General features: G+C 47.2%; 1 protein-coding gene across 1 annotated transcript in view; it reads right to left on the bottom strand.

Annotated features, from left to right (window-relative positions):
- The window catches only part of LOC310649960 (vomeronasal type-2 receptor 26-like), a gene marked incomplete at both ends in the record, with an annotated part of 83,065 nt that extends 76,614 nt beyond the window's left edge, over positions 1-6,451 (bottom strand). Inside the window, one exon of the mRNA XM_083378792.1 lies at positions 6,172-6,451. Coding sequence (XP_083234918.1) covers positions 6,172-6,451 — 280 coding nt within the window. The remainder of the gene's footprint in view (positions 1-6,171) is intronic.
- Between the last annotated feature and the right edge of the window lie 15,658 nt (positions 6,452-22,109).

The following is a 22,109-nucleotide window of genomic DNA, read 5'->3' as shown; positions in this document are numbered from 1 at the left end:
CCTTCAGAAATTGTGGGTGCTTCATCACTGGAGGTCTTTAAAAAGAGACTGGACAGCCACTTGTCTCAAATTGTTTAGTCTCCTGCTTGAGCAGGGGCTTGTACTAGAAGACCTCCAAAGTCCCATCCACCTCAATTCTGACTGATTGATTACCGTATATGCTTGAGTATAAGCCGAATTTTTCAGCCCACTTTTTGGGCTGAAAAATTCCACTTCGGCTTATACTCCAGTCAACAAAAAAACTTACCGAGGACTTGTGCGCGGCCAAGGCTTTGGTGCTTCCGGGATCGCGCGCACCTCTCCCAAGCCACCGCCGTCCGCAGACCTGCCGAAGTTTGGGGAGGTTTGGGGAGGTGCGCGCGCACCTCCCCAAACCTCCCCAAACGTCGGCAGGTCTCCGGACCTCCGCGCCCTGCCTGCCTGCTTCTTTCCGCTGCGGAAAGAAGCAGACCTCCGCGCCCTGCCTGCCTGCTTCTTTCCGCTGCGGAAAGAAGCAGACCTCCGCGCCCTGCCTGCCTGCTTCTTTCCGCTGCGGAAAGAAGCAGACCTCCGCGCCCTGCCTGCCTGCTTCTTTCCGCTGCGGAAAGAAGCAGACCTCCGCGCCCTGCCTGCCTGCTTCTTTCCGCAGCGGAAAGAAGCAGACCTCCGCGCCCTGCCTGCCTGCTTCTTTCCGCTGCGGAAAGAAGCAGACCTCCGCGCCCTGCCTGCCTGCTTCTTTCCGCTGCGGAAAGAAGCAGACCTCCGCGCCCTGCCTGCCTGCTTCTTTCCGCAGCGGAAAGAAGCAGACCTCCGCGCCCTGCCTGCCTGCTTCTTTCCGCTGCGGAAAGAAGCAGACCTCCGCGCCCTGCCTGCCTGCTTCTTTTCTCAGCGGAAAGAAGCAGACCTCCGCGCCCTGCCTGCCTGCTTCTTTCCGCTGCGGAAAGAAGCAGACCTCCGCGCCCTGCCTGCCTGCTTCTTTCCGCTGCGGAAAGAAGCAGACCTCCGCGCCCTGCCTGCCTGCTTCTTTTCTCAGCGGAAAGAAGCAGACCTCCGCGCCCTGCCTGCCTGCTTCTTTCCGCTGCGGAAAGAAGCAGACCTCCGCGCCCTGCCTGCCTGCTTCTTTCCGCTGCGGAAAGAAGCAGACCTCCGCGCCCTGCCTGCCTGCTTCTTTCCGCAGCGGAAAGAAGCAGACCTCCGCGCCCTGCCTGCCTGCTTCTTTCCGCTGCGGAAAGAAGCAGACCTCCGCGCCCTGCCTGCCTGCTTCTTTCCGCTGCGGAAAGAAGCAGACCTCCGCGCCCTGCCTGCCTGCTTCTTTCCGCTGCGGAAAGAAGCAGACCTCCGCGCCCTGCCTGCCTGCTTCTTTCCGCAGCGGAAAGAAGCAGACCTCCGCGCCCTGCCTGCCTGCTTCTTTCCTCAGCGGAAAGAAGCAGACCTCCGCGCCCTGCCTGCCTGCTTCTTTCCGCTGCGGAAAGAAGCAGACCTCCGCGCCCTGCCTGCCTGCTTCTTTCCGCTGCGGAAAGAAGCAGACCTCCGCGCCCTGCCTGCCTGCTTCTTTCCGCAGCGGAAAGAAGCAGACCTCCGCGCCCTGCCTGCCTGCTTCTTTCCGCTGCGGAAAGAAGCAGACCTCCGCGCCCTGCCTGCCTGCTTCTTTCCGCTGCGGAAAGAAGCAGACCTCCGCGCCCTGCCTGCCTGCTTCTTTCCGCTGCGGAAAGAAGCAGACCTCCGCGCCCTGCCTGCCTGCTTCTTTCCGCTGCGGAAAGCAGACCTCCGCGCCCTGCCTGCCTGCTTCTTTCCGCTGCGGAAAGAAGCAGACCTCCGCGCCCTGCCTGCCTGCTTCTTTCCGCAGCGGAAAGAAGCAGACCTCCGCGCCCTGCCTGCCTGCTTCTTTCCGCTGCGGAAAGAAGCAGACCTCCGCGCCCTGCCTGCCTGCTTCTTTCCGCTGCGGAAAGAAGCAGACCTCCGCGCCCTGCCTGCCTGCTTCTTTCCGCTGCGGAAAGAAGCAGACCTCCGCGCCCTGCCTGCCTGCTTCTTTCCGCTGCGGAAAGAAGCAGACCTCCGCGCCCTGCCTGCCTGCTTCTTTCCGCAGCGGAAAGCAGACCTCCGCGCCCTGCCTGCTTCTTTCCGCTGCGGAAAGAAGCAGACCTCCGCGCCCTGCCTGCCTGCTTCTTTCCGCTGCGGAAAGAAGCAGACCTCCGCGCCCTGCCTGCCTGCTTCTTTCCGCAGCGGAAAGAAGCAGACCTCCGCGCCCTGCCTGCCTGCTTCTTTCCGCTGCGGAAAGAAGCAGACCTCCGCGCCCTGCCTGCCTGCTTCTTTCCCCTGCGGAAAGAAGCAGACCTCCGCGCCCTGCCTGCCTGCTTCTTTCCCCTGCGGAAAGAAGCAGACCTCCGCGCCCTGCTTGCCTGCTTCTTTCCGCTGCGGAAAGAAGCAGACCTCCGCGCCCTGCTTGCCTGCTTCTTTCCGCTGCGGAAAGAAGCAGACCTCCGCGCCCTGCCTGCCTGCTTCTTTCCGCTGCGGAAAGAAGCAGGCAGGCACGGCGCGGAGGTCTGCTTCTTTCCGCTGCGGAAACAAGCAGGCAGGCACGGCGCGGAGGTCTGCTTCTTTCTGCAGCGGAAAGAAGCAGGCAGGCAGGGTACGGAGGTCCGGAGACCTGTCGACGTTTAGGGAGGTTTGGGGAGGTGCGCGCGCACCTCCCCAAACCTCCCCAAACTTCGGCAGGTCTCCGGACGGCGGCGGCTTGGGAGAGGTGCGCGCGATCCTGGAAGCACCGAAGCAAGTCCTCGGTAAGCTCCGGGCGGTCACTTGCTTCGTGTCTCCTGAGGGAAGGGGGGCGACTGGAGCGGGCGTGTTTCCTCGCCTGCTGGGCGCCGCGATTTGCCCGGGGAACGCGCGGGCCCCGAATGGCAGCGTGGAGCGAGGAAGCGGACAGCCAGGGCTTCCCCGAGAGCCGCGGCCACACAGGGTATTCCTGTGTATTCAGGCTTGCAAAATGGCGGATCGAGCCTCTGCTGGCGGCAGAGGCTTGCAGAGCGTGAATCCAGCCTCTGCCGGCGGCGGAGGCTTGCAGAACGGCGGATCGGCTTATACTCGAGTCAACAACTTTTTCCAGTTTTTGGGGGTGAAATTGGGGGTCTCGGCTTATACTCGAGTCGGCTTATACTCAAGTATATATGGTATATTGCCACATTGACAAGATAAATGTAGATTGTTGCAATATATAACATTTTAAAAAATAATACTAATGATAAATTAAAAATATGTTTGGGAAATAGCTTATCCAGGATCACAGACAGACTGTAACAGCCTTGGGATTTCCATGCCACCCATATTTCTACAGTTAAAGTTTGCAACTGATTTGTGAAGCAGGGCCTGAGAGACAGGAGATAAGGGTGAACCAGGAGTCCTTCCATAGGGGGGAAAGAGATTCCTTAGCTTCCAAGAACTGTAACTTTTCCATGCCAGAACAATCTGAAGCAGTTCCAAAACAAATAGTAATTGGGGAGTCTTTGTGCCACACTAAGCTAATGATATTTTAGGGCTGAATGATGGAGTTTGGTGCCAGATTTACATAGGAAAAATATTGCAAAAGGAAGTAGATGGGGTACTGGATATAATTCATAATCCTCTTCTTTTTGTACCTGTCGTTATGCCCCCCTCCATTAATTCTACCACCATTGGTGAATATTCAAGAACTTACTGCTCCCTTTCTACCTATTTATCTTCTTGCGCTTGCGTGCTTTTGAACTGCTAGTTTGGCAGGAGCTGGAGCAAGTAACAGGAGCTCCTGCCTGTCATGCAGCACTTGGGCCTTGAACCTGGGTGATCAGCTTCTCAGATGACAAGCTCAGCATCTTTAACTGCTGAGACCTCGTGTACCACTTTGCTGGGAAGATAGCAGCATTCTGTGTATATCAGCTTATAGTCATGCTGGTCACATAACCACAGAAGTGTCTTTGGACAATGTTTGGTCTCTTGGCTAAGAAATGAAGTTGAGCACCACCCACTAGAATTGGACATGACTGGAAAGGGAAACATTTACCTTTCTCTTTCTATCTATGTCTTCAAGTAGTGGCAGTATATAATCCTCTTGAACAAATAACTTTTCAAAATCTGAATGCAGTGTGAATAATGTTGTGATAAAGGTCCCTTAACAGTCCCATTCTCTGTGCCAACCTCCCCCACACACCCCAGTGTTAGAATCTTATCGTTATAATCATCAGGCAAGGTAAAAGCCAGATGTCTACCATCTTCTATCAATAACAAAACAAAGCTTGTAGCTGAATATTAACCTTTATCCAGTAGTAGGATTCAAATATGTGAACAAACAATTCTCTGTCTGGATGACACTTCTGGAAGTCCATTCTGGGCCTGGGCAACAAAAAATTAGCTACTGGTTCTGCCGAACTGGTGTGAACCAGCTGAATCCCACCACTGACTTTATCCAAAAATGTCAATAGTAGAGAAAACTTTTCCATTCTCCAGATCTTGTATAATTTTGTTCTTTAAATTCAAATTCCTCAAATATTTTTCTTTTACTTCTTTCCTCTTCTTAGAAGGCTTTCGTTATTTATTTCAGACCTAATCAAAATAATATAGCATTTGGGGAAAAAGATACAGCTCAGTAACCCAAAACTGGATGCTACGATGATGCTACCTGGTAGAATAAGAGAATGGGTTTGACATCCAGGGGTGTCAAACTCAATTTCATTGAGGGCCGCATCAGCATTGTGGTTGCCCTTAGGGGGCCGGGTGGGTTTGGCCAGGGTGGGTGTGGCCTACTGGGTGGGCGTGGCTAGAGTGCTTATGGCCTACTGGGTGGGCATGGCCAGCTGTACATCATTCGCATCAAGGGTGCCTATGGGGGCCTGGGCAGGAGTGGGACGGATCTGAGGGTCTCTGGCAGGAGGAGGGTCTCTGGGCCAGGGCCAAGGCAACGGGGGCCGATCCCTCACTGTTTCCAGGATGGCTTCGCGGGCCACATGAAACCACTTCGCGGGCCGGATCTGGCCCCCGGGCCTTGTGTTTGACATGTCTGAAGTAGGAGTAGGAAATGAAAGTCTCAAACTTTCTGCCCCTTTTGAACTTTTTGCAAGAAAGTAACTTGGGTCCTAAAAATGAGATGAAAAGTATCAAATATATAGTTCATCATTTGAAACAATTTTAAGAATCAGCATTTTCATTCAATGCAGCAAAACATGTGTATCAAATTTCAATACTAATACTAAGAATTATTTCAAGATGTTATCTTCCATGTCCCCTACTGTTTATTAGCTTATTGTCTTTAAAAGGCACTAATTTGGAACATGGTGAGAAGAAAAGGGGTCTCATTGTACAATTCTGTGCAACAAGTCTCAAAACGTTCCTGAACATTTGCTCTCATTAAGTAACAGCAATTCCTTACATAGCTTCCGCATTAAAATCTTGAGAAGGATGTCTAATAAGGATGTCTAATAAATGTGATTTTCTCAGAAGGGGTGTAAATCTGAGACATGATGCCACCAATGATGAAATTTCCTGTCTTAACATATTTGTGAAGAATAGGAAGCAGCTCATCAATGTGACATTTCCCATTAGAGAATAAGCAGACTGTTTTTGGCAGGAAGACCATAAATAGCAGGATTTTTTTGGCGGCGGGGGGGGGGGAAGTGTTACTATTAAGACGTCAATTCACACATTCCTAGAATACCCATCCCCTGGCATCTGTTCTCTGGTGAGAGGCCACAAAAGAAGTGAGCCAGTGGTGGCCATGTGGGGTCTAGCTGGACGGGGCTGTTGGGGCCACTGCTGTGAAGTGAAACAGTGGAAAAAATAGGACATGCCCTGAAAATAAAGCCTAATGCTTTGTGTGTGTGTGTGTGTGTTGTTAGTTGCAAAGTCATGTCCAACCCATCGCGACCCATGGACAACATTCCTCCAGGCCTTCCTGTCCTCTACCATCTTCTGGAGTCCGTTTAAACACACACCTACTGCTTCAGTGACTCCATTCAGCCACCTCATTCTGTCGTCCCCTTCTTCTATTGCCCTCAATCTTTCCCAGCATTAGGCTCTTCTCCAGTAAGTCCTTCCTTCTCATTAGGTGGCCAAAGTATTTGAGTTTTAGCTTCAGGATCTGGCCTTCTAAAGAGCAGTCAGGGTTGATCTCCTCTAGGACTGACCGGTTTGATCGCCTTGCAGTCCAAGGGACTCCTGTCATACTTGGTGCCCCATCAGTAGCCACTGACACAAGGTGGGTGGTGTTGATTTCATTGGTTCTAAAATAATCCAAGACAGCCTCACAGATGTCCTCTCCCCTTGTTTGGCCTTTCAGTGGTATCAACTCAAACATTTCTTCCTGTGGTCCAGCAGAGTTCACATATCGGCAGAACAGCGCTATTTGTTCAATATCACCTGTGTCTTTGGATGCATCACAGGCAATTGAGTATGCCTCAGCTGAATTGATGTCTTTAATTTGCTGTCTGGTGATGTTTTCTGCCATTTTTAGGGTTCTGTCTTTAACAGTCTTCGCAGAGAGGGGCATATCTCTGATTTTCTGCACAATTTCACTCTTGTTTTTGAAGTCTGAGAATAGATGTTATGAAATCTTAATGAATGATTCCTTCATATATTCTCCATCTGTGAACGGCTTCCCATGCCTGACTATTTCCTGAGCAGCCACAAAACTAGCATATGTAGTTGTGCAGGTTCGCGTCCCACCAGGCTCAAGGTTGACTCAGCCTTCCATCCTTCCGAGGTAGGTAAAATGAGGACCCAGATTGTTGGGGGCAATTAAGCTGACTTTGTAATAATGCCGCTTGGGGGTGTATGAAAGCCCTAATAAGCAGGCATATACATAGAATGAAGGCTACTGCTAAGCTTGTAAGCCGCCCTGAGTCTTCGGAGAAGGGCGGGATATAAATGGAATTAAAATAAAAAAAACAACTTGCAGACGTCACCCACTTCTTAAATTGATTCTTGCTCTGATCAACCTTCCGCATCAATTCTGAAACGGCTTTTTTTCTCTCTTCTCCTTCTGGGTATTTTTCAGCAAAGGCTGTGTGTTTATTTTGGAAATGTCTTGCAACATTAGACTTCTTGTTGTTTGCAAATTTCTCACCACATATTAGACATACTGGTAAACCAGTCTTGTCAGTGGTGAAAGCAAATGAATGTGCCCATTCATCATTAAACACTCTGTGTTCTTCCGAAATTTTTCTTCTCTTGGATGATTTGTCCATGGTTGGCCTATTGAGGGGCAAACAGCAAAATAAATCTCATGCTGGTGGGTGTCGTACGGTGGAAATTATAACCAGTATTGTGAATCAAATAATGTAAGAACCAGTTTCCTGCAAAGATTCTCCCCCCACACACAGAGCACCCAGCCTCCACTACTCCCCCCCACCCGATGGAGCGTTCCACTGCCACTGCTGCTTTCCCCCAGGACAGAGCGCTCCACCGCTGCTTTACCCAGTGGCAAAGGTGGAGGTTGGGAGGCAGCGGCAGGACATAGCCCGGGCATGGACAAGCAAACCGCAGCAGCAAAGCTCGTCCTCCCCCCACACACTCAAGGTGCAGAAGGCAAGTGAACATGAGCAAGAAGCACAGCCAGCTTATTTTTTGAGAGCCATGATTCCCCCTCCCCAGTGCAAACTATAAAAACCACAAATAGAAAAATACAAAAGAAAAAAAGGGATGTGTGTGTGTAGAAAAGGAAAGAAGGGGAAAAAACCCTTTCTCCTTCATCCCAACAAGTAAAAACAATTTTAGCAGCTAATCTACCATCTTTAAATACAGCATAATTGCGCCATACCTCATCTCTTAATTAAACAAACATCAAAATATTTCATTAAAGTTCTTTACTAAAAGTCTAGTAAGGACAACCACATATATTCATATTCTCCTTCTCTCTCTCTCCCTCCCCCCCCCCGCCACTTACTTGGAAAGTAGGACAGTCACCTGAGGAATAAACAGGCCTTTTCTTTAGTCAGCAGTATTCCAGCAGTTTTCAAAAAATCACTGTTAAGAGACGAATACCTTTTTGTTAAGCCATTTTATTTGGTTGAGTTGCATTTGTGTTGTTAAGTGAGACATTTGTTTACTGAGTTTTGCTCCATTTTGCGACCTTACCACCATTGCTAAGTGAATCACTGTAGTTAGTATTCAGGTTGTTAAGTGAATCTGGTTTCCCCTTGTGACGGGTAGGCAGCCTTGGCTGTTTTATGAGTCCTGGGCTTAAACTCCCAGAATTCCTGAGCCAGTATGGAAACCTCTCCATTTCTCCTCAGCATGGCTGGCTCAGGAATTCTGGGAGTTTAAGCCCAGGACTCATAAAAGAGCCAAGGTTGCCTACCCGAGTCCTTGGGGATGGCAGCCCCACCTGTGCCTCCTTACCCAGGTTCTTAAGGTAAAATCCTTTTTAAAAAGCCAGCCTTGCACACAGGTGGCTGTGAGCAGCTCCAAGTTTCCCCTCAGCTGCTTGGGAACGAGTAAACGCCCCTCCCATTTGGTGACTGTTATTATTCATTTATAAGGAAAAGAAGAAAAACAGAAAAATCGAAGAGATAAAAAGGGGAAAAAACAAAATACACCTTTGAAAAACTGAAAAGGAGGGGATGGGGAAGGGGTTCTCTGAAGGATTCTGAGGAGGGGGGGAGGGGGGTGCAGACGGAGAAGAACGGTGAGACACCAAGAAGGGGAGATGGGGGAGAGAGAGAAAGAGAGAGGAAGGGGGGAAAAACACCCAAATATCCCCACGGGGGTTATGGAATCTCTTTACAGATCGAGGAGGGGGTGGGGGGGGGGCTGGGAAAAAGGGGAAGAAGTAGGGCTCTCAGCCCCAGCGACGAGGAGCCAATGGGGGGGCGGGCGGGCGAAGCACGCCTTTTGCTTGCTGGGGCTCTCAGCCCCGGCGACGAGAGGAGCCAACGGGGGGGTGGGCGGGCGAAGCGCGCGGCGACGAGAGAAGCCAACGGGGGGCGGACGGGCAAAGCATGCCTTTCGCTTGCCGGGGCTCTCAGCCCCGGCGACGAGAGGAGCCAAAGGGGGGGGCGGGGGGGCAAAGTGCGCGGTGACGAGAGCCACTGTGTAGTCCTATCACATTAATATGTTAATTTCGAAAATAATGATCTTATGGAAGCCAGCAATATATTAATAAAAAGAAATATTTTTTTTATAAAAATGGATAAAAATATATGTATATTATTGGCTCATAAATCTGTGGAACTATGAACTGCAAGGGATCTTGGAGAACATCTAGTATGACTCCCTGACCAGTGCAGAAATTGGCTATAACAGATACAAAGCAACACCTAGCCCATCAAAGAGAAAGATTAGGGGTGATATGACAGCTATCGTCCAGTAATTGAGGAGCAGCCATTCAGACGAGTTGGTTGACTTATTCTCAAAAACACCTAAGAGCTGGACAAGAAGCAATGCATGGAAGCTTTTTGAAGTGCGATCCTATTACAATTTACTCTGCCGAGCACAGAAATCTCTCCAGGTCTGCTCATTCACCACTGCAGCCCTTTTTCACTCTCAGCTGTGTATATTTTTCTTGTTAGCTCATCCTCTGATTGCAGCAAACACATCAGTAGGATTGAAAAAATAGATAAAACTCTGAGTAGCATTCATTCAGCCACTCAGTTTGCTTGGCGTTTCCCTTTTGAGGTCATGCCTCATAACGGTGTTGACAGGGGCATGAGCTCACAAAGGAAAAGCAAATAAAAGTTTTTGGTGGGCTGAGTGAAAGTTATTCACACAGAGTTTTACCTTCTGTGGGCGCTTATTTGGCTCAGTGGCTTTTATTTGGCATTGACGTAGTTTAGCTTTGTTTTGCAGTATTTCTTCATTCATTTATTTACTCAGTATATCTATTTACATAATATTTATTTATTTATCGTATTTCATATATTTGTTGAATTAGTTGTTAGGATTAGTTTCATTTAGTTCAATTTTATACTTTTCAGTCACAATGGAGGCAGGCACTCCTATATTACGCCGGGAAGATCCTGATTGAGGTAAGAGATGTTTGGTTTTATTATATTGTCAACTTGCATGTCTGACTATAGGATTTATCATTCAAAGAGGTAATATGACAGATAACATGATATAAGCAATGATAATGATGAAGTAAAACAGGGATCAAAAGAATCTAGGAACAAGCAAAAACATTTTGGAATAATTTTTAGAATAACTTTTGAAGCCAAATATTTTAAAAATATTTGCACGTCTTCTTTCAGGTGCTTTCTTCGTGAATTGTGTTAATATCTTCAATTTGAACACATTCCCCAGGACAGCCTTCCAGAAAGGCTAGGAAACATGGCTCTGTGATTTTGCTTGGGGTGCAGAGAAAAGCACACAGTGGACAGGGGGGCGGGGGCTAGAGCCCTCAAATTCCTAATTCCTGATTATGTCAGGAGGCTCAGAGTCACCTTACCCTAAGCTAGAGATGGGAAGATCCTAGCCTCTGACCATGCTGTCATCAACTCTATCTCGCAAGCAGTGTCAATTGTTCATGCAGCAAAGTTTACATTGGAACAAAAGGGCCATTATAACATCAGCTAAAGGGAACTTCAGCTGGCTAGAGGCAAACATTCAAGTGATGTCATAAGGTCTGTTGCTTAACAATGGTTAACCATGGTTAGTGAGTTATAAATTTTTACAAAGAGTGGAGGACAGCAAAGTAATTATTCTCATCAGCTCCATTGCTAATCAGCCTCTTTAATGATGCTGCTAAAAATATAAATTCACCCTACTTTGTCCTAACTACAAATAAATTTGCCTCCTCTGTTCAAAGGGTTCAAAATGTCTTCTTTTGGCAGGTGTGTATCGCAAAATACCAACAGCGACGGAGAAAGGAGAAGGAACACCTTGATACAATAAAAGCAAGGCATCAGGAGGAGCTGGTGGAAAAGAATGCCAGAATAGCCACTGTGAGTCAGTCGTTTCCCTTACAAGCCTGTCTTAAGCTTCTCTTTTGGTCTGCTTATTTCTATTCTGTGACTTCTGGTCATTTTTATGTCTTAGGTGGAAGAAGAAAATAAAGTGCTTACGAGCAATCTGGCACATGTTGTGGGTGAAAACAAGAAGATTAAAAAGCAACTCCAGGAAGCTGAGGAGAGTATTATTTTAATTTAATTAATTTTCATTTTTATTTTTTAAATGAGAGTGATTGACTTTATGTAAAGTTTAACGAGTTCATGAGTTCACCACACTCACTTCCTAGTTGGCGTGGAACCTGATGAGAAAATGTCCATCCTTGGTAGAATCTTGGAGAGAAAATTGCATCTGCGACATGGGTTGAGCATTTGCAAGTACAGCCATGGAAAGGTGGTTTCCAGAATAAAAGACAAGATAGAAAGCTTTAGTTAAAGTTTCAGGGTACGAAGGAGGACAAGAAGCAAGGACAGCACTAGGAGAAATCAGTCACATAGTCCGGAAAGCACCACAAGAAGCAGCAGCTCAAGTGTCAAGGCCAGAAGCAGAGGGAGAAGCAAAGACAGGAGATCAAAGATGAATGTGAAAAGAAAGGAGTTACCACAAAAGGATTTATCATTCAAAGAGGTAATATGACAGATAACATGATATAAGCAATGATAATGATGAAGTAAAACAGGAATCAAAAGAATCTAGGAACAAGCAAAAACATTTTGGAATAATTTTTAGAATAACTTTTGAAGCCAAATATTGTAAAAATATTTGCACGTCTTCTTTCAGTTGCTTTCTTCGTGAATTGTGTTAATATCTTCAATTTAAACACGGGCAGTGGTGCGCGCGCACCTCTCCCAATCCGCCGCCGTCCGGAGACCTGCCAAAGTTTTGGGAAGTTTGGTGAGGTACACGCGCACCTCCCCAAACCTCCCCAAACATCGTCAGGTCTCTGTACCTCCGCGCCCTGCCTGCCTGCTTCTTTCCGCTGCCTGGCTGCCCTACGATGTAACCCGCTTCATGATCGAGTGCGACGCCTGCAAGGACTGGTTTCACGGCAGGTAACACAAAGTGATCGGGCCTTTCCTCCCCCCCTTTCCCTCCCCCCCGCTCTAGGGCAGAGATCCCCTTCCTATCGCTCGGGGCCTTTCGTCTCTTTCGCTCACCAGGGCTGGAGCAGCGAGAGCGAGCGGTAGAGGAGAGATGGTAGGCTCCTGGCTGCCGCTTCTGCTCTGTGCAGTTTTCCAACAGGCCTTTTTGGAGAAGAGGAGGTTAGAGAAGGCATGGAGAGAGCAGAACCGAGGGGGGGGGTTTGAGGAAAGTGGTTCCACAATGTCTGGCTAAGAGGGAAAAGCCAGTCCCGGGAAAGATCCCTACCGAGCAAACGGGAACCGCAAGGACTGGGGCAGCAGAGGCGGCTCCCGGAGAGCCCGCGCTCCGGGCGGTCACTTGCTTCGCGTCTCCTGAGGGAAGGGGGGGCAACTGGAGCGGGTGTGTTTCCTCGCCTGCTGAGCGGCACGATTTGCCCGGGGAACGCGCGGGCCCCGAATGGCAGCGTGGAGCGAGGAAGCGGACAGCCAGGGCTTCCCCAAGAGCCACAGCCACACAGGGTATTCCTTGCCGCGCAGGCTGCTGAAGCCTGGCTCTGACGCCACTTCGCCTCGGAGCGAGCAAGTCCGCTCCGCCAAACAGGGGAAGCAGAGTTCCCGGCCGCCAGACTCAGCCCGAAAGGTGGGCGGAGGAGAGCACAGAAGAATAGGCGAGACCCCTTTCTGGTCTTCCTGAGGTAGTGCTGTCTTGTGGAAGACAGCCCCCCCCACCCCCGGTTGCCACGTCCGCCTCTTGACACTTTCACGGTACCCCACCCCCCTTTTTTGTTTGTTTGTTTCTTTTCACCAAATGAGATACAAGGGGGGGGGTGGTCAAAGCTTTGGCTGCCGTCTCCTGGGCAGCAGGCTGCTTTTAATTCGTCTTGTCCACCACCGTCAGCAGTGGAATCTGAGAATGTAGGCGCAGGGGCTGGAAACTCCCTCGGTCACCCGCTCGTCTCCTTGGCTTTTGATTAGTATTTGATTTGTGCAGGAGGGCTCCCCGCCCCGCCACCTTTGTCAGGCTTTCTTGGCGCTTTAATTATCACTTCACCTCGCCCGTGTCTGCCTTGTTTGCAGGGACTCTCTGGATACCATCTGAATATCAACCTGATCTTTGTGCCTCACAGTGGCGGGGTTGTGTTGCATGCGGAAGGCAGACGCGTCGCTCATTTAAAATAATAAAAAAAACAAAAAAAGCTGCCGCCGTCCCGTCCGGAGACCTGCCGCGTTCACGGCAGCTGTGCAAACGGGATGTCGGCGGTTTGGAGAGTGCGCGCGCACCTCTCCCAAGCCGCTGTCGTCTGGAGACCTGCTGAGGTTTGGGGAGGTGCGCGCGCACCTCCCCAAACCTCAGCAGGTCTCCGTACCTCCGCGCGAATGGGCAGCGGCCCCGCTTGTTGCGAAAGCTGCCGCGGCCCGTCTGGAAAGCTGCCGAAAGCGGCAGCTTTGCAGACGGGCCGTGGCAGCTTTTGCAACAAGCGGGGCCGCTACCCATTCCGAGTGCGCGCGCACCTTCCCAAACCTTTGGAGAGGTGCACGCGTAGCTCCGCGCGAACGGGCAGCGGTGCCGCTCTTTGAGAAAGCTGCGTCTGCAAAGCTGCCACCTCCGCTCCCTTCCTTCGCCCAGCCTGCTTTTCCAACCTCACTTCCCTCCCTGCCAAAGCTCCTCCTTTTCTACTCAAACCGATTTTCGGGGTTGCTCGGCTTACATCCAAACGTCCCTTTCTCGCCGCTCCTCCCTCCCTGCCCGCAGAGGCTCTTGCCCTCCCCTGGCTCGTTCAACAGGGGGGGAATAGGTCGGGTACCCTTTCCCCCCCCCGAGAACGACACGTGTAAATCTCAAAACAACCCCGGCAAACTTCGCGCAAAGCCGCCAGTCAGACCCGCGAGCTGGGGCTCAGAGCCAGCAGCTGGAGGGGAAGAAAAAGATGGCACCGTCTGAGGAGTCTCTTGTTTGGCTATCTTGCTCTGCCCGTCTCCCGCTTGAAAAAACCTCCTCAGCGGATCGGTGCGGTGAAGAGGCCGGGCTTCCTTTGGGGGGCCTTTCATTCCTGTACAAGGGGGAAGGGGAACTCTGTGCTTTTGTGTGTGCATGTGTGCGTTTGTGTGTTTATGTAAAGCATGAGAGAAGGAGGAAGAGGGGGGAAAGCGAGATCTCAAGCCCCGATGTCGTCGTCGCTGTCTCTGCCGAGCAGCGCCGCTTGGAAGAGAAAAGGAGCAGGACAGGCACTCTCGCTCCTGCCCCACTCCTGCGCTCTTCCTCGGCCCACTGCGTCGGCGCTGGATCATGTCAGCCAGCTGCGCGTTTCCACGGCTGCTCCCCGGCCTGCTGGAAGGCCCCGGTGGCTGCTGGGTCGTCCCGGCGGCCGCGCTCTTCCCCGGCTCGGTGGAAGGCCGCAGTAACGTGGGGGCTGCATACAGACACCAGCAGCTGGTCACGGGGCCCGGTGAGTCCCTCCGCGGCCTCACCGGGTGTCGGGCGTGTCGAGCCCGACACCGGGCAGTCTCCCTGGCGGCGTCGGTCGATCGGAGGATGCAGCCGGCGTGCGGAGGGCAGGCCCCCAAGACGAGGTGGGCCTGCGCTAGTGGTGTACGAGGATGGCTCCCGTGGCGAGGAGGGCGTGTCCAGGCGGGTGAGGGCCTCGTGCCGTGCTGCGAAGAGGGGCACTGCCGAATGTCGCACCCATAGGCCACAACAGCTGCCGCGGCCCGCCTGCAGAGCTGCTGCCTTCGGCAGCCTGCAAACGTGCCACGGCAGCTCCCCCAAAGAGGAGGAAAGCCGCCGCAGCCCGTTTGCAGGCCGCCGCCCTCCTCTCTTTGGGAGAGCTGCCGCGGCACGTTTACAGGCTGCCGAAGGCGGCGGCGCCTCTGCCACTGGGAACCGGTTCCATCACACACACAGGAAGGTGGCAACCACGGGTGTCCGCGCATGCGCAAGAAAAAACCGTTTTGCGCATGCGCGTGCATGGACACACACATGCGGCTCCCACTTTTATGTGTGTGTTATGGAACTGGTTCCCAGTGGCTCTTTTCCTTTTTCGGGTTGCCGACCCCTGACCTAGCATGTTTTCAGAAAATAAATGTATCCAGATTTAATCAAGAATGTTTTCCGTGGATACAGTACATCATACAGCATGGCAAATGCAACTATAAAAATATGGTTTTTAAGAGAGACAGAACTTGAGTTGAAATCAGAAATACACAAAAATGTTAAACGTTAAATAGGGTACATAATCAAACTACAGGCGGTCCTTGGCTTGCAACCACAATGGAACCCAAAATTTCTATTGCTAAGTGAGACGTTTGTTAAGTAGATTTTGCCCCCTTATTACGACCTTTCTTGCCACAGTTGTTAAGCAAATCACTGCAATTGTTAAGTTAGTAGCCCGGTTGCTAAGTGAACCTGACTTTCCCCATTGACTTTGCTGGTCAGAAGTTTGCAAAAGGGAATCATGTGACCCTGCAAGCGTCATAAATAGGAGTCAGTTGCCAAGCATCCGAATTTTGATCAGATGACCATGGGGATGCCACAACGGTCGTAATTATGAAAAGCAGTCATAGGTCCCGTGTTTCAGTGCTGTTGAAACTTTGAATGGTCGCTAAATGAACTGCTGTAAATCAAGGACTACCTGTACAACAAAAAAACTAAATATAAACTACATAAAATTATTTATTATTTTTTTAAATAGCAAATAGTGAAGTATTGGGCATTTAAACCCGAGATTCAAATCATTTCTTGCAGTTGAAAAAGAAATTATTATTTTTTAATGGTTAAATTCCCCTCAATGATATAACAAGCACTAATTGTACAGTCTCAAACATTCCTTTGTCCACTTCCATATATTATGGAATGGGTTGGGATTTTATTGTTGTTGTAAATATTTTATCCATTGTTTTATTCTGGGCCGTTGTTTAATTCGTTTTTAACTTTTGTATTTTTGTATTTTTTATATGTTGCCCTGTTCACCACCCTGAGTCCTTCGGGAGAAGGGCGGTATACAAATAATGAATTAAATTAAATTCCTACGCCATTTCCCCCCCTCCTTTTGCTTGTTCATTTTACCCCTTCATTTTATACACATGCGCGCACACAAAGACACGCAGACCCACAGGATGAAATTGTCGCAGTCTAAGCAGTTGAGAGATTCTTCTTAACTTCCTTTCCTCCTTAAATAGTGTGTTGGACAACACGTTCTTTATGTAAATCATCAAGATGAAGCAATTCCCTTTAAGGAGCACCCTTCACGGGTCGCCCATCAGGTCTGCAAAAAGGAAAAACAGGGAGAGAGAGAGAGAGAGAGAGAGAGAGAGAGAGAGAGAGAGATGAACGGAGCAGGAAGAATAAAGATGAAAATTTTAGCAAAGATCCTTTTCTTACTGAGTGTTTTTCCAGGTCAGGATGGATGCACTAACTCAAACAGGGAAGCAAAGACAAACTATCTTATATATATATTTACTTTGACCTAAACCTTCTCTTTCAACCCCCAGGGGAGTGGGGGGGGGCAGGGGGTTCAACTAGCAATACAGATGGAATGCAATCAGAGCCAAAGCTATATTCATGAAGACTCTAATTTAAAAGGTCTAGCTGGGCGCTCAATTTCTGAAGATGGAAAATATGTCCCACAATTCAGAGGTGGTATAGGAAGTAGCTCATAAAACATAGAATAATAGAGTTGGAAGGGACCTTGGAGGTCCTCTAGTCCAACCCCCTGCTTGAGCAGGAGACACCTATACCATTCCACTTAAATAATTGTCCAGCCTCTTTTTGAAAGCCTCCACTGATGGAGCACCCATAACTTCTGAAGGTAAGTTGTTCCATTGGTTGTTTGCTCTCACTATCGAGAAATTTCTCCTAGAACTGTGAATTGTTGAGCACTGGAGACTGTTAAAAGAAATTGCAACTGGTCCAGATCCACCCATTTCTGCTTTTCCCCAATTGCTCAGGATCTAGAGAGATCTGTAGGATCTAGAGAGATCTGTAATGCTTATAGGCGTAAGCAAGCGCAAAAACGTTTAGATATTGAGGAAGAGATTAAAACTAAGGAGAAAAAGTTCATTTTGAATCCATTGGATAATAATTTAAAGATCTCAATACATTTATTGAAAGAACAATTTAATGTGCTATTGGCTGATCAAGTAGCAACTAATTTGCGTTATGCCAAACACAATACTTTTTGTAACGCCAATAAGCCTGGTAGATGGTTGTCTTATCAATTAAGGAAGAAACAGAAATTACGTACTATAGACAAAATAGAATATAAAGGAAAAGAAGTCTACCAACAAAATTTGATTAAGAGGAGTTTTCTAGATTTTTACACGAAATTATATTCTAAAGAGAATATACAAGCTTTAGATGTAGACAAGTATTTACAGGGAGCTCATTTTCCAAGACTTTCACAAGAACAACAACTTGAGATGAATTGCCCAATTACATCAGAAGAAATTTCTTTAGCTATTAAACAGTTGAAATTGGGCAAAGCTCCGGGAACAGATGGATTAACAGCAATTTATTATAAAAAGTTTTTACCTGAAATGATTGAACCCTTAAAGATTTTGTTTAATGAAATTCAGACTGGAGGCACAGTTCCTCCATCATGGAGGACAGCTTTTGTATCGTTGATCCCAAAGGAGGATCAAGACCTTACTCAACCTAAAAAATATAGACCTATATCGCTTTTAAATACAGATTATAAGATTTTTGCTAAAGTATTGGCTAATAGATTAACACAAGTTTTGAAACAAATGATTCATAGTGATCAATCGGGATTTATATCTGGGAGGTATATGAAATATAATGTAAGACAAATTGTTAACTTGCTTGAATATTTGGATAAGAACAACCAAGTCTCAGCAGCATTGATATTTTTGGATGCAGAGAAAGCCTTTGACCAATTGAATTGGCAATTTTTATTAAGAGTTGTTGAGGAGATGAATTTTGGAGAAGGTTTTCTACATGCTATTAAAGCTATATATCAACAACAAACTGCACAAATTATAGTTAATGGGGGATTAACAGAGACTTTTAAAATTGAAAAAGGTACAAGACAGGGTTGCCCCCTATCACCATTATTGTTTGTTTTAATATTAGAGATTTTACTAATTAAAATTCGAGAGTCCTCTTTGATAAAGGGAATTAAAATAAAACAGAATGATTATAGATTGAGAGCTTTTGCTGATGACTTGGTTGTGACAGTATCCCAACCGTTACAGTCGGTTATAGACTTGATGGAAATTATAACTCAGTATGGTAAGGTTTCTGGGTTTAAGGTGAATAGTAATAAGACTAAGATATTATCCAAGAATTTATCTATGAGTGAAAGGGATATGTTATCTAAATTAACAGGTTTTGAAATAGTGAAGAAGGTTAAATATCTAGGAGTATATATTGCAGCCTCCAATGTAAAATTGTATAAGAATAATTATGAAACACTATGGTTGAAGGTACAAAGGGACTTAAATAATTGGAAAAAATTACAATTATCATTACTGGGAAGAATTGCAGTTGTTAAAATGAATGTTCTACCAAAGTTTCTCTTTCTGTTTCAAATGATACCTATATTGAAAAAAGATGCCAACCTTGATCAATGGCAGAAGGGTATTAACGAATTTATCTGGGCGGGGAAAAAACCAAGAGTTAAATTCAAGATTTTACAAGATGCCAGGGAAAGAGGGGGACTCAAGGCGCCGAATTTGAAATTGTAATATGATGCGGTTGCCTTGACCTGGGTTAGTGATTGGCTTAATCTAACTAACAAGAGAATACTTCATCTTGAGGGATGGGATTTGGTATATGGATGGCATGCATACTTGCTTTATGATAAGAAGGTAGATAGGGCTTTTAAATCCCATATTCTTAGAAGTGCTTTATTGCATGTCTGGAAAAAGTATTATTATAAGTTAAATTATAAAATACCAATTTGGGGAATTCCTGGACACGCGATAGAGGGCGTTATCTATGGGAGTGAGTATGGATATGGTTTCTTATAAGGAACTACTTAGATTGCAAGGGAATGATTGGCAACTTAAACCAGTAGAGGAGTTAAGACAAGAAAACATAAGTTACTCTTGGTTTCAATATACCCAATTGAAAGCTAGGTGTAAGTCAGATCAAAAGGTTGGCATCACTACTACAGATCAAAATTTAGTAAAGCAAATTAGAGATTCAAATTGTGCACATATAAAGAGGATATATAATGCTTTAATTGAATTGGATTCAGAAATGGAACTGGTTAAAGACTGCATGATAAAGTGGGCACAAAATATTCAGGAACTAATTTCGTTGGACACCTGGGAGATAATTTGGGTCAGAAATGTTAAATTTACCCAGGCTCAAAATTTAAGAGAAAATTTTTATAAAATGTTTTATAGATGGCATCTGGATCCCAAGAAGCTGTCCAACATGTATCCTAATTTACAGTCTAAATGTTGGAGGTGTGGTAGTTTAGAAGCTACCTATTTTCACATGTGGTGGACTTGTAGAAATATAAAAGCTTTTTGGATTAAAATTTGGTGGAACATTCAAAAGATTTTTAAGAGAAAGATAAAGTTTTCCCCACAATTGTTTTTATTGGGCATTGTTGTAGATTGTGATGTTAAAGAAACTAACTTGATGTTGAACATGATAACGGCAGCACGATTACTGGTGGGACAATATTGGAAGAAAGATAGTTTGCCCACTGTAGAAGAATGGGTGTTTAAAGTTTCAAATCTTGCAGAAATGTCTAAGATTTCTGCTTATCTGAAGGATCATTCACAGGAAAGATATATTTCAGTTTGGAGGAGATGGATAAATTATATTCAAAACAAACATGGGACTAAAAAGTACCATTTAGCTTATGAGTAGATTTTAGTGGGATATTGTTATTGGTACGTTGTTTGTAGTTATGTTAAAAGAGAGTTAAAGCGCATTATGAATTTGGTTAATTGTATATTATGCATAATTTTTATTTAGAATATGATTATTATAACTATAATCCTGTATTTAGCTCTGGGAAGTGGGGGGGAAGTGGGTGGGTTTGGGGTGGGAGGGATTTGGGGATATATTGTAAAATTTTGTTTTTGTAAAACTCTTTAATAAAAAAAAAAAGAAATTGCAGCTGGTCCAGATCCACCTGTTTCTGCTTTTCCCCAATTGCTCAGGATCATAAGGCATGCTACATCGGCTCCCTTTCACCCCTCGACTAACGGGCAGCCGAACAGATGGTGCGCACTACAAAGGAGTCACTGAGGGGAAAATAGTGACTGGGGATTGGCACCATAGGCTCACTGAGTTTTTGCTTTGCCAGCACACTACGCCTTGCACAGCAACAGGCAAAAGCCCAGCAGAGCTTCGCTGGGGAAGGAGACTCATCACCAAACTAGACAGGGTGTATCCAGACCATGTGGCAGCAGACACCTCTCGCCCAAAGCCTCCGAGGGGGTTGTAAGTGGGTGATGGGGTGTGGGCCCAAAACTATGGACATGGGAACTTGTGGGTGCCGGGTAAAATTGTTGAAGTCTCAGCCCCCTCTCTTACGAGGTGGCTCTGGATGGCGGGCGAGTCATTCACCGCTATATTGATCAGTTAGGGAAGCGGTTCCCAGAATGGCCACAAAGCAAGGACCTCACGACAGGTCCACTCCTACAGCCAGAAACCGGCACCCAAGCGGAGCAATTCACATGCCTGAGGACTCTAGCAGTCAGTACAACGGGGAGATGGTCGTAGATGGGCAAAGCCCAGGAGTGTAACACGGATCCCGACAGAGAAAGTCAACCCGAACAAGACAGCCGCTGTGCTAACTCTGCTCCTACATTGGACTTTGGTCTGGGCCAATCTGGAATGGCCAGCCAAAGGGACTCGAGGCAGTCTGACTCTTGTGGACCCATGAGTCCTGGTCTACCCAGCCCAACGGGCAAGCTGGTAGACTGAGAGTTGCCTAGATCCCCCAGGCGATCTGCAAGGTCGCATAGACCTCCAACGTATTTGCAAGATTTTGTTCTTAAATAATTGTATTATTGCAAGAACTTGTATTGCAAGAACTGTATCACTGCTGAACTTTATTTCATGTTCTAAAAGTAACTGTATTATTGAAAACACTTGTAACACTGCTGTACATTATTTTCAACTATTTTTTATTATAATATTTGTACATTCTAGGGGGGAGGGATGTAATGTATTGGGCCTGTTTTACTTGAACTGTACCACTTCTCTTTGAATGCTGTTTGAGATTGCTGAATCAGGGAGTTGGGTAACGGTCACTGGCTCCTCAGACAAGAAGTCTCCAGGACCACCATTGGTTGGCTCTAGGGCGGCAATAGGCTCCTTCAAACCTATTGGCCACCGCCTAGTGGCCAGCAGTATAAATAGCTGCATAGAGCCTTAATCAAGAAGTCTTGGTTAACATTCAGTTCCTGCTATTCAATAAAGCATGTTCCTGCCTGAACTCTCTCGCCTCGTCTCCTGCTTGCAAAGAACCCAGTACACAATACAGGCGATGAGCAAGGCCCACCCCCACCTGATCCTAGAGCACGGAGAGTGGAGAGAAGGAGGGAACAATGTAGGCAGGCTCAATTACTTGGGAGGAGAGCATCTTGCCCCTCTCCACAAGGCACACCTGGAGATTTGAGATTTAAGGAGACGCTATGGGGAGGGGCATTTGTTGGGAACAAACACTGAATCTTGGGAGTGTTGTGCATTGTTGTCGATCTCTTGTTTGGAAACCTGGAAACCCTGACTATTGGACTGACTGACCACGGTGCTTGACTGTTTAAAGACCTTGGACTGTATTTCGGATTCTCTTTTGAAAACTGCTCAGGCAAGCTAGGATTCAAACAGATTCAAACATAAGTTTATGAATTCTTCCTTGTTATCTAAATGGCCTTGGGTAATTTCTTATCCTAATCAGCCTGTATTTGAACCTGCTTTCAGCCACAGTCGGCTGAAGGGATGTGTGTGTGATCTTCTTCTTGGAGGCTTGCCAGCAAACCTGGGAACATTTGGGGGAAATTGGGAGCAATAAAAAGAACTGTTTGACTTGCCAACTGACTGCATTGCCTCTGTGCTGTGCCCTGGATCATCACAGGGCCATAGGGCTCAGTTGTTACTGCTGGGGAACCAGAGCGTACAACTGCAAAACGACTGGAACAAAAGGGCAAAACCTG

Source organism: Vipera ursinii, assembly GCF_947247035.1.
Source record: "Vipera ursinii genome assembly, chromosome: Z".
Taxonomy (NCBI): domain Eukaryota; kingdom Metazoa; phylum Chordata; class Lepidosauria; order Squamata; family Viperidae; genus Vipera; species Vipera ursinii.
The sequence above is the reverse complement of the archived record's forward strand: the minus strand, read 5'-3'. Positions and strand labels throughout refer to the sequence as shown.